This window comes from Haliotis rufescens, unplaced genomic scaffold, assembly GCF_023055435.1.
Source record: "Haliotis rufescens isolate VD_foot unplaced genomic scaffold, xgHalRufe1.0.p SCAF_8, whole genome shotgun sequence".
Lineage (NCBI taxonomy): Eukaryota > Metazoa > Mollusca > Gastropoda > Lepetellida > Haliotidae > Haliotis > Haliotis rufescens.
Window position 1 is genome coordinate 88,650 of NW_025964372.1, and position 12,824 is coordinate 101,473.

The 12,824-nt window shown below is 39.7% G+C and overlaps 1 protein-coding gene across 1 annotated transcript in view; it reads right to left on the bottom strand.

The window, feature by feature from the left end:
* The window catches only part of LOC124141767, a 54,430-nt gene that overhangs the window by 17,872 nt on the left and 23,734 nt on the right, over positions 1–12,824 (bottom strand). Inside the window, exons 4-5 of the mRNA XM_048388859.1 lie at positions 3,122–3,232; positions 88–1,242 (exon numbers count right to left, since the gene is read on the bottom strand). Coding sequence (XP_048244816.1) covers positions 88–1,242; positions 3,122–3,232 — 1,266 coding nt within the window. The remainder of the gene's footprint in view (positions 1–87; positions 1,243–3,121; positions 3,233–12,824) is intronic.

A 12,824-nucleotide genomic window follows, 5' to 3' on the forward strand; every position in this document is an offset into this window, starting at 1 on the left:
ACAAATAACACAGCTCTACACTGTAAACACGGCATGTGCATACTGAAATTAAATTCTTTCCCAAATTCAGGGTGTCGTTCAACTTACCTGCATCAGCACCTGTAGTTGGTGGATCAGAAGGGAAACGGTAGCCTCCATTAACAATGTCGATGGAAATCCCATATACAGCGAATCTGCTGGCAGAGCGGACGAAGTATCTGCTGTATGAAGAATTTCTTCCCGCTTTGTAATCACTGCCGGGGATGTCCACCCAGTCCAGTGTAACAGGGACCATATCACCAGTAAATACTTCAATATCTGATACGTGTTGTTTAGTCAGGATGTTTATACACCATGAATAAGGAATCAATGCAGTGTTCACGAAATACGTAACTGGAACTACAACAACAAACCCAGTATAATATACATCTGGGACGTTTCTACACAGGGTTGCCATGACAGGCCTTGTGGCAGTAAGATATAGACTCTCATTCTGGGCGAGGTATTGTCGATATACACGGTTGTCACCCAGAGAGAATGTAGATCCATTGTTCAACTTAATTTCAGTGTCGCTCTGGTCACTAATAACTTGGAGCTGGTATGTCGCGTTCCAATAATAGGGGTGGTCACCTGTAAACATAACATACTCCGTCCCATGATGTCGTACAGGTAATAGTTGCGTCACGGCCGTGAAGTAATCGCCTTGCATTGCCCCACTGAACACAGCTACAGTGTTTGTTGCGTTGATGACAGTTCCAGTCAGGTCATAGTCACTCTTCATCGTGAAGGTCTGATACTCATCTAGAGTCACATGAATCGTGTCTCCGTCGTTGTAGGTCATGTTGTCATAGGTGACGTTCCCCTCCAGCATCAGCGTGATGTCCACGTCTATCTTGTGGTTGTGGTTAGCTATCACTAACACCACGTGCATCTTATATTCCAGACAGGTAGATACTACATACCTGAAACCTAGGGCAGAGATCGGGAGGGGAGAAAAGATGCTATATCCGTAGTGTCCGTGAACGACCATGTCCTTACCAAAGACGTGGAGTATGAAAGCCTTGTTTTCCACACCCACCGTCATGCGCCATAATGAATCTATGTAAGCATAAGTGTACCCGTATGGTGTTACAGTCCCTGTGACGGTATATCCCAGCTGTGGATAATCAACCAGAAAGGATCCCCCTGTTTCCCCAGCTGCCACTTCAAGTGCATAACGAGCCGCCGCGATATACTGAATGTATACCAGGAGGTAGCCCACACCTGGAACAAGTATACACAGTTTGTTTTAGAATGGATAACAACGGTACAAGCTAGCTTCTGACTATTGATAATTTAAATGCATCACTCGACTAAGCATTGTGTGCCTGGGGTTGACATACATGACTCTGATGTTACAAACCAAATATGTGTTAATGTGACTTCTGTCCAAAGTAATTAAATCTATCGCCAAAGGACAATTATCACTCTATCACGATTTCATGTATATATAAAAGATACTCGATCTAGATCAAAATAACAACATCGATGAAAATAGATATAACGTGAGCCCAGGCAAATTTAACGTCATTTTACAGAGTTACTAAAATCAAGGCGGCCTGTAAATATACGATCTGACAAACAAGTACAACAGCAGCCTGAATAACAGCCGACTCGCACGTTCCTTGTCAATCGCAGCATTTTGTTCAATACTTCCTCGATAAGTCAGTGACGGTTGAGGTGAGTTTTAATCATAAAGGAGGCGTCACCCTTTTGTTTATATTACTGGCTTCATCGGTCAATATGTTTACCCTTTGTGTACATAGCAGGCTTCTCCACTCCAGTGTAACTACATCCCAATCCACTCTACTGTATAAACACTGCCTCCTACCTGTATATATACTTGTCAACCACCCTCTGCACATCACTTGCTTGATAACGGTGTTATCAACAGCAACATTCCAGCAATATCACGGCGGGGGACACCAGAAATCACATATTGTACCTATGTCGGGAATCGAACCCGGATCTTCGGCGTAACGAGCGAACGCTTTAACCACTAGGCTACCCGACCGCTCCGAAATTTTAAAAGATACATTGAACTGGAACAAATTATGAATTACATATATGACAAATAAATGTCAGTATTATCAGCCACAGTTTGTATTGTCCAAAGAATTATTTTGAAGGTCAACATATTTGGAGTGAAGCCAAACACGTGCTCGTGCTATGTTTGGATGACAATTATATTGATATAGATGCATGCAAAATATGCAGATAACAGTTATACAATGTCCATTGTTATGTTTCCCTAGCAGATTAGATATGTCTTCACCTTACTAAAGTCACATATACGACTTTTGACAGAGTCCCTAACCCGTAACCTCTTATGCGTTGTAAATATTATTTAAAAACAAATCGTTTCTTATATTTCATAAAGACCAAACCTTCATCGGGAATTACATTTGATGCTAATGTGCTTGTACAGTAGAGTTGAACTTTCCCTGTAGGTGAGACCAGATATCCGATTATAGTATAGGCTCTTTGTTCAAGCAGGGATATTTATGTAACAATTAACATTTGTATGTTGTTTTTTTTATCAATTGTGCGTTTTAATGTGAGCTATGTAATATTTGTAAACATTCCCTCCCAATTGAAACAGATAACATATGCAGCCCCTATAGTCGTCAACAGGGGATATTGATATTGCTTTACCGTGAGAAAACGATAGAGCGAGAAAAAAGCGAGAAAGGTATAACGCGACCAGGGATCGAACCACCGAATTTTTGCTCTCCGGGCAGACGCTCTACCCACTACACCACTGAGGGGGTCGCACCCCAGAGCACACAAGATCAGACACATCAACCGAGAAAGCTGACCATATGACCATAAACAGCAATGTGATAATCCATGAACTGTGATCAACCAAACTTTATACGATACAAATATTAGATAAACAGTGGTTATTAACCAAACAAATATAAGCCTTTAAATGTCATAGTTTAGGAATAAGATTGTTTTGGCAAACATTATACATATTTGTTATTCCTTATATTGTATATATTTGCATCACATCAGTCTTTCCTCCGACACCAAGCTGACAAACCGTGAAAAACTGAAACACTATTCAAAGTGGTTTAAGAAGATATGTATATACTTATACCTTCAGTATACTCTTGTCCACCTGTCCCTGAGTTGCTGGATACAGGTGTGGGTAGTGTTGATACACCTGCAGGTGTTGAGTCCGGGGATTGTGTCATGGGAGTTGTTGATCCTAAACAGAAATTATCTTGCGATAATAGATACTCTATTCACATTTGTTAGTCCAAGGTTTCAAATCACATAACAGTCTTTATCTGATCAAAACAGCTGACATCGCAGTCGTTTCGTCGTGTATCAATTTCATTACTTCTCTAAATCCGATAGCTTGCGAACAGAATCAGTTATCATTCTCAGTTATGCATAGAACATATCTGATATAATTAAGCTTCCCTATCCTTCCATTTTCAATGATGTGTATAATACATCCGATACACACGCTCCCCGATCATCGTTTGGAACGATGTATGTAACATATCCACTATACACCCTGCCTTTCCTTCTAAGTGGCGTATATTTCTTATCCGATGTACACACTTCCTCGTCTATCGTTCGGACTGAAGTATATATACCATATCTGATATACGCTCTCTGCCGCCTTTCTTTCCGAGTGACGTATATTTTATATCCTACAATGTACAGACTCCCCCGTGTATCGTTCTGAATGAAGTATGTAACACATGCAACATGCACACTGCCCCATTTTTCGTTCTGAGTGATGTATAAAACATGCGATGTACAAACTCCCCCGTGTATCGTTCTGAATGAAGTATGTAACACATGCGACATGAACAGTGCCACATTTTTCGTTCTGGGCGATGTATAAAACATGCTGTGTACAGACTCCGTGTATCGTTCTGAATGATGTATTTATTAACATATTCGAAACGACCCCACCCGCCTTTCCTTCTGAATGACGTTTATGATATATCAGATAACACCCTTCCCCGTCTTTTGTTCTCAGTGTATACCGTCCACATTCTATAGCTATGGATTTGTATGAAAAGAAATTTTAACCGAACAGTATCTATGTTACAGTCTATGTGTAAAATGAAATAAATTTACAAGATGCCTAAATATTTCAATTATATTACAAATTGACTGAAACATCTATCCATTTATTCTGTTATGATAACAAATTCCAAACATGTTTATGTTAAATTTCATCACCCGATTACTGAAAATGATAAGAGGAAAAGAAAATTAACAAACTTCATTGTATACTTTATGTTCTTTTGTCTTAAACCTGGCATAATCTATCTATAGTGATGTTTTAACTACTTTGGAACTTCTTAATATTAATTTTCAGTCCATTTGTATACTGAATGAAGTATTTAGGCCTTATATAAATTGCCTAAATAAAATAAATTACTATTCTACTTTAAACATAAACAAAGAATTAGAAACAGATAGAACATGCTAAAATTAATGCAGCAGAATGAAAGGTGCGACAACTGACACCTATTTTTTCAAGAATTTTATAAATTAGATTAATCACTCCACTCCTCTGTGAATAAATTCGCTTCAGCACAGTTATTTTAATTAAATTATTGTTAGTGAGTATAAAGTGGTAAACTTGGCTACGAACAACAGAACACGGAGAAGCGTTTACAGTAATGTTATAAACAACATAAATACTGAATGGATTGCAAATTGCGATTCTTGGTTCATTTATTCACGGCAACAATCAGAAATTCTTCAGAAATCTCTCAAATTAGTGTACAAAGTGTGTTACAAACTCTCAAGCTGTTTGCATTTATAGTGAAGAATATAACGGGGTTTCTTTTATTCTGAATGGAACATGGACATATTTAAGGATCATATTCAGTATATTTCCACACAAAGATAAAAACTATATCAAATTCTGTATATATATCGTCATACGTTTTACTGTTTTACCGGGAGCATTATCGCAATAAACGGGGCTTTACGAAAATGTGGACTGTTGATCCCACTTCTTGTCGGAAACCAACGAGTCAAGCGACGTCGAGATGGTATGTCTACTCAACATATTACTTCAAAGTCAGATAATGGCAGAGTTCGCGCAAAATTTGACTTTCGGGAGTTATAAACGGCCCTATTTATTCTCTCATTTTTAAAGCTGACTAAAACCAGCCACAAGTCACCACTTCACCAATAGTTCACTGTATACATGTCCATAGCAAAAGAGTACCAATGTAACAACGGGGAACACCTAGCGGGCTTCCCACAATGTCCCCATGAGGGGAATCAAACCCTGGCGTAAAGCCCGAAGAGCAAATGATATAACCACATGGCTACGTCCCTTTTGATATAAAAAGGCTTATAGGAAAACATGTACCGTTTTTTTCCGTTTTTACAGGTAACCTGATATATATATTGCAAGTGATTTCATGGCATTTGATTGGCTAACTAAACAATCAATTTTGCGCACGAACCAAAAGAAACTTACTTTACTTAGGCCACCCCACTGACAGAATACTGTTTCCTGATTGGGAACAGAATGGGCGGGTCTTGTGTTGCATTATTGAGCTGAACGATGCCACTGATTTCCTACTGTTGTGTACGTTTTTTTGTGATGATGATTAAAAAGCAGTCTGTGAAGATAATATTGTTGACATTTCTATTTAAAAGAATTAAGTTCAATATGTTATTAGCGTTTATGAAGGTAAAAACGTTAACACCTTGGTGCATACAGTATGCGCACTGTTCTTTTTACGTTTAATCCTACACGTCTACCTGAAATGTCCCAAATTCACAGAGAACTACCTTGGACTCACATAGTGGTAGGGGTATGTAATAAGATGTTATCCTCTGCAGTCATACAGAATGTAGAATGACAGACACCACGTGACTGGGCCCTGGGGTTACTTTGACACAGTGGAACTCAGGCGTACAGTAGAGGACATAACAACAAGTGCAGACAAATGTTCCCATTGTCCTCTCCATGCCACGCGTGAACCTTGAAGTTCAAAACTACCCTGGGGAGGAGTTGAATAAGCTACTTAGAATAACAGATGTGCTTAGAAGGAATTTGATAGTGGAGGCATGCCTCATGGGTAAATGTCTAGTTGAAAAGAAAGAGAATGCAAGACATGTTGACGAGATAGTTCACTGCACCACATCCAATGGAGTTTCATCTTCTGATTGGGAAAAGAGATAGAGCGAGAAACTAAACTGGACAAGTCTCTCAGTACAGGAAAAGAAAAAAAGCTTTTGAATTATCTACCTCCAAAGCTTAGAGGCTAATTGAACCCTGACACCTACTGCATAATCATCAATCTTTGACAAACCTTTCAGAAATCTATTCCAAAATATGTACTCCAGGTACATCAGCAATGGGGGTGCCTGAATGCACTCAAAGTTGGGTTCAGTAATTCATTTCAATTGGCTGTAAAATGAATTTGTACCAAAATATCCGAACAACGCTATTTATGCTGTTTTGTTTACCACGTCATTGCTCGCTATGGCCCTGTCCGTTACTTCAGTTGTCAGGCACTTGAAAAAAAACTCATAATGAAATTTAAAAAATGCACCATCAAAAATCAAATTAATTTGATGCAAATGTTGAGTCACTGAAAGTCTGGAAACGAATGGTGAACCATAGCCATCGGAAATGAGATCTAGACACCCCAAAAGGAATGCTGAGTTTTGGCACAAGACGATAAATGCAGTGGGACAAAGAAAGTGAGACTAAAGAAATTACATCTCAAACAACCCGAGATGTCAACTTGGGTGAACTGTTATTTTCGGGCTCCGTTAATTCCAACAAACTCATTATGTGACAACGAAGTCCACTTCAAGGCCCAAACTTCTGGAGATGGCAAGAAAACACAACTGATTTTTGTAGGTCTGTCTATGTGGTTAGGACATGCTATTGGATTGTCTGGTCCAGACCCGATTATTTACAGACAACCGTCATATAGCTGGAATATTGCTTAATATCTTCATGTTAATACAACACTTTATTTAGTTTGTTAGCTGATTTATCGGCTTGTGATGTGCTTGTATAATTATTTTATGCATAAGGTAAATCATCTGTCGTGGTAGTTTTGTTTAAAAAAAAGTCATATACTTGAAATGATTTCAAAGTTTACTTAATATCCTGTTTATACATCAATACGTGATAAGTGAGTAAGTGAGTGAATTGGGTTTAACGCCGCTTTTAAAAGTATTACAATTATATAACGGTGTGTTAGCTCAATGCAGCAGGAAAGCCGAAAGTGATTCAGGTCTCAGACGTTTATCATTTCGGTGAAACCCACGAGCACAGGCATGGTGCTGACAAACCTAGAAACATAATACGTACGTGGAATGACGAGTACAAGGATCGTCCTATAATTAAACGCCAATGAACCACTGCTATTGATACTGCAGGAGTTCATTCTTAAGCCAACCAGAATGTCTTTAGTACAACAAATTAAAACGTACCGTCAACGATTCCAATGGACACCAGGAGTAGCGCCGTCTCCATGAAACGTCCCATTTTCACAGAGCTAAGCCTGTACCGCAGAGAGCTGTGACTACGCTCTGTCTGGCAGGGTGGCTGCGGATAATCTGTTGTGTATGCACCACGTGACGGCAAGCCACTGTAACAGCAAATAAAATTGTGTGAATCACGGATGACTCTTTCAACAATATATGTAGCGTGGCCTTGTACATTGTCAGGGAAAGGATTTATTGGTTGCCATTATAACAAAACATAGTAGGAAAAGTTCCTGTCGAACACTCATGTGTACTCAAATTGATCCAAGCAGCTTATTGATAACTGATCATCAAACATGAGATAATGCTGTTATTGTCTATCAACATGTGCATATACGATTTCAAACTTGTGTATTACTTTTGTATAACGTGTGTGTAAGTTGTGAATTACTTATGTTTGACGTGTATAGCTTCGTATCAAAAGTGGGGCGGTCGCTCGTCACACCGAAGACTCGGGTTCGATTCTTCACATGGGTACAATTTGTTAAGCCCATTTCCGATGTCCCGCCGTGATGTTGCTGGAATACTGCTAAAAACGGCGTAAAACCATACTCACCCATTAGTATTAGAAGTGACGTCATCATCTCCATATGTATAAGTATCTTCGCACATAACTTCCTTCACTAATGGGTTACTTGACTGAGCAGTTATTATAGAGTCGTGTAATGTGAACTAGATTCAAAAAGAAGTTTTGAAGGATTGTGACAAACTCATTTTTTCTTTAATCTCCCTTTGGGACGTCGTGCTAAGTTGTCTAGAAATCAGTCATGCAAGATTCTTGCATATTTGGGAATAAGAGAGGGGTTGTCTCAAGAGAAGGGAGTAGATCATTCAGATTTTACCAAATTAGTTGTGTTATTACCGACCAACATTGAAGTACATTCAATTTATGTTAAATTTCAATAGCTATATACAAATACACACTCAAACTGGTAGGTTGTATATATGTATTAAGTCCATCATGTGTGAGTGAATATAAATGTCGATTATGTCTTTCTTTGTGCTCACAGCGTTCTTATTGTGGGGGTTTATAGGCATACGATCAAGGGGCTTTTCACAAAGTTACTAGCAATTTCAAGTGTAAATTAAAAGACATCACTTTCAAGTATAAATGGTATTTCAATCATTAAAACGCTACGTTTTGAAACGGGCTGATTTCTTTTGTAGTTAATTCGTGTCCCACGCCCAGCGATGACACCAGCATTGTTCGTGTCTATAAAGGACAGCATGACGTAGTTCTTTTGAATTTTCATCCTTTTCATGGCCTGGATATATGATACTGGTGATACTGCCTGTGTTCATTGCTTGGTTTTATAATACTGATGATACTTTTTGTATTCTTGACCTGGCTGTATGTTACTTGTGATGTTGCTTGTGTTCATGGTCTGGCTGTATGACACTGATGATACTGTTTGTGTTCATGACCTGGGTGTATGTTACTGGTGATACTGCTTGTGTTCGTGGTCTGGCTGTGTGATACTGGCGTTACTGCTTGTGTTCATGGCCTGGGTATATAATGATGGTGATACTGCTTGTGTTCGTGGTCTGGCTGTGTGATACTGGCGTTACTGCTTGTGTTCATGGCCTGGGTATATAATGATGGTGATACTGCTTGTGTTCGTGGTCTGGCTGTGTGATACTGGCGTTACTGCTTGTGTTCATGGCCTGGGTATATAATGATGGTGATACTGCTTGTGTTCGTGGTCTGGCTGTGTGATACTGGCGTTACTGCTTGTGTTCATGGCCTGGGTATATAATGATGGTGATACTGCTTGTGTTCGTGGTCTGGCTGTGTGATACTGGCGTTACTGCTTGTGTTCATGGCCTGGGTATATAATGATGGTGATACTGCTTGTGTTCGTGGTCTGGCTGTGTGATACTGGCGTTACTGCTTGTGTTCATGGCCTGGGTATATAATGATGGTGATACTGCTTGTGTTCGTGGTCTGGCTGTGTGATACTGGCGTTACTGCTTGTGTTCATGGCCTGGGTATATAATGATGGTGATACTGCTTGTGTTCGTGGTCTGGCTGTGTGATACTGGCGTTACTGCTTGTGTTCATGGCCTGGGTATATAATGATGGTGATACTGCTTGTGTTCGTGGTCTGGCTGTGTGATACTGGCGTTACTGCTTGTGTTCATGGCCTGGGTATATAATGATGGTGATACTACTTGTGTTCGTGGTCTGGCTGTGTGATACTGGCGTTACTGCTTGTGTTCATGGCCTGGGTATATAATGATGGTGATACTGCTTGTGTTCGTGGTCTGGCTGTGTGATACTGGCGTTACTGCTTGTGTTCATGGCCTGGGTATATAATGATGGTGATACTGCTTGTGTTCGTGGTCTGGCTGTGTGATACTGGCGTTACTGCTTGTGTTCATGGCCTGGGTATATAATGATGGTGATACTGCTTCTGCCCCTGGCCTGGCTGAATGATACTGATAATACTGTTTGATTTCATATCCTGACTGGATGATACTGGTGATACAGCTTGTGTTCATGACCTGGCTTTATGATACTGGTGATACTGCTGGTGTTCATGACCTGGGTGTATGTTACTGGTGATACTGCTTGTGTTCATGGCCTGGCTGTGCAATACAGGTGTTACTGCCTGTTTTTATGGCCTTGATATATGATGATGGTGATACTACTTGTTTTAATGGTCTGGCTGTATGATACTGGTGATACCCTTTGTATTCCTGGACTTACGGTATGATGATGGTGATACTGCTTGTTTTCTTTGCCTGGATATATGATACTGGCGATACTGCCTGTGTTCATTGCTTGGTTTGATGATATTGATGATATTCGTTGTGTTCATGGGCTTACAGTATGAAACTGCTGATACTGCATGTGTTCATGGGCTTGCGGTGTGATACTGGGGATACTGCTTGTTTTCAAGACCTCGATATATGATACTGGTGATACTTCCCGTGTTCATTGCTTGGCTTTATGATACTGATGATGTTGCTTGCATTCATGGTCTAGCTGTATGATACTTGTGATACTGTTTGTGTTGATGGACTGGCTGTATGATACTGGTGATACTGTTTGTGTTGATGGACTGGCTGTATGATACTGGTGATACTGTTTGTGTTGATGGACTGGCTGTATGATACTGGTGATACTGTTTGTGTTGATGGACTGGCTGTATGATACTGGTGATACTGTTTGTGTTGATGGACTGGCTGTATGATACTGGTGATACTGTTTTTGTTGATGGACTGGCTGTATGATACTGGTGATACTGTTTGTGTTGATGGACTCTCTGTATAATACTGATGGTACTACCTTTGTTCATGGCCTGGCTGTATGATACTGGTGGTACTCCTTGTATTCATGGGCTTGCGGTATGGTACTGTAGATGCTGCATGTATTCAAGGCCTGGCTATGTGATACTGCTGTGCTTGTGTTCATAGACTCACTGCATGACACTCTGATATTGTATGTGTTCATATCCTGGCTCTATGTTTAGTCACGCCGACCACCAGGGCTCGATTCCCGACATTGGTACAATGTGTGAAGCCCATTTCTCGTATCCCCCGTCGTCATATTGCTGGAATATTGAAAAAAGCGGCGTAAAACGAAACTCACCCTCACCCTCAGCAGAAAAACTGGCCGTTGAGACAACTGAGGTACAGGATAACGTGAGCAAGATATCAGAAGTGTTAACAATAAGATGATGAATGTTGTAATTGCTACTCTGGGTTAGACTAGTTGCTGATGCTTGCTGAATTCTGCCCCTCGTTCAGTGAACAACTTATGATGCACTGGCAGATCCTTCCCCTTTCAGGATATCTTACTTCAAGGCTTGCGGTGTTTTTTTTATAACCTGTGTGAAGTTGTTTTTTCATAACCTGTGTGTAGTGTACACTCTCCCATTTTTTCAAAATCCTGGATCAGCCGCTGATTGATGTAAAACTTGTGATATCATTGCAAACCTCATATTTTACTGGCTACAATGCTCATTTTCTTCACATTTACATCTTTGCTAACAGTCTTCTTTCCTGTAATTTTATCTGAGGTCCAAGATTATGTTCATTTCCATGTTTGCTGACTGTGACTGACTCCTCCAGGAGTGTTTCCGTGACATGAGTTCCTGGAAGAGTTGCCGCGCTTCCCCATCAAGCTGCTGCAGTGAAGGTCAATGCTCTGGCCGCCATAGCTGGGAAGTATCCCTACCTTGAAAGGTCACACAACGCAGCAACAGAAAGGATGCAATAAATGATACCCTTTTTCTAATTTGCCATGTTCATTGTTTCAATTAATTAAATGGTGTAACAATGTCAATAAGAGTTGCAGATATCCCACAGAAACGTATTGTTAATATGTCAGAAAATGAGTAAGTGTCAAAAAACATCATCTTGTTTCCACATCTTTGGTTTCATGGCTGAATGTTTGCAAATGTGGGCTGTCATCAATAATGTTCAAACAATATCAACATTTCACATAGCCGTGTCAGCTGTATTAGCAATTTCTTCACATAAAACAAGTCATCGAATTCTGCAGATTATATAGCAATGAATAATCACTCTTTGAACAAAATATCTTCAAATGACATTTTAGGTGTTGTAGTATCAGACGACATATTTGACTGATGGATTTGAACTTGTATATTTTTCAACTGCATCATTTCGGTAAAGATGCTAGTACGAACCCATGAAGGAATTATTTCATGGGATTCTGATCTCCCTAATGAAGTAATGTTGCTGAATAAAAGTATGTTTATTGTGTTAAAATATGGATTTTGGGATTGGGATTAATATTTTCCTACGTTCAGACGTATTGTAACATTGTATTTTAACATGCATTCAAGCAATAATGTAAAACTTAGCCTCTTCCTCTGTATTGGTTATCCATGAAATAAAAGTCACCTCCACACAGCTAAAACATTAGTACGTTAACATTATTCTAGTGCAGATTTGGAATTATTATTGATATTTGCTGCCAACTTTGAGCTGAATATCAGATTCAGAGCAAATCTCGATATCCCCAATATTCTTATCAAAAGATAAGTGATTGATATGTTCCATAGAATAATTCTGCCATTTTGGTTTCAGATTTGTCTGAGATGGGCTCAAATCCGCATCAAGAATGACTAGAGCCAGCCTTCATAGATATCAAGGACTTCCTGCATAGACAAGGTAAGGAAAGCATGAACTATTCGCTTCACATTTTTAAAAACAGGGTTGTGCACCCAACCGACTCCCCACCTCTCCAAAGTATATTCCCAAGGGAAGGGAAGTAACATGTTGATCAGTTGGCTTCATCTGGATAGTGTTGGCATACAGTATTACTTGCC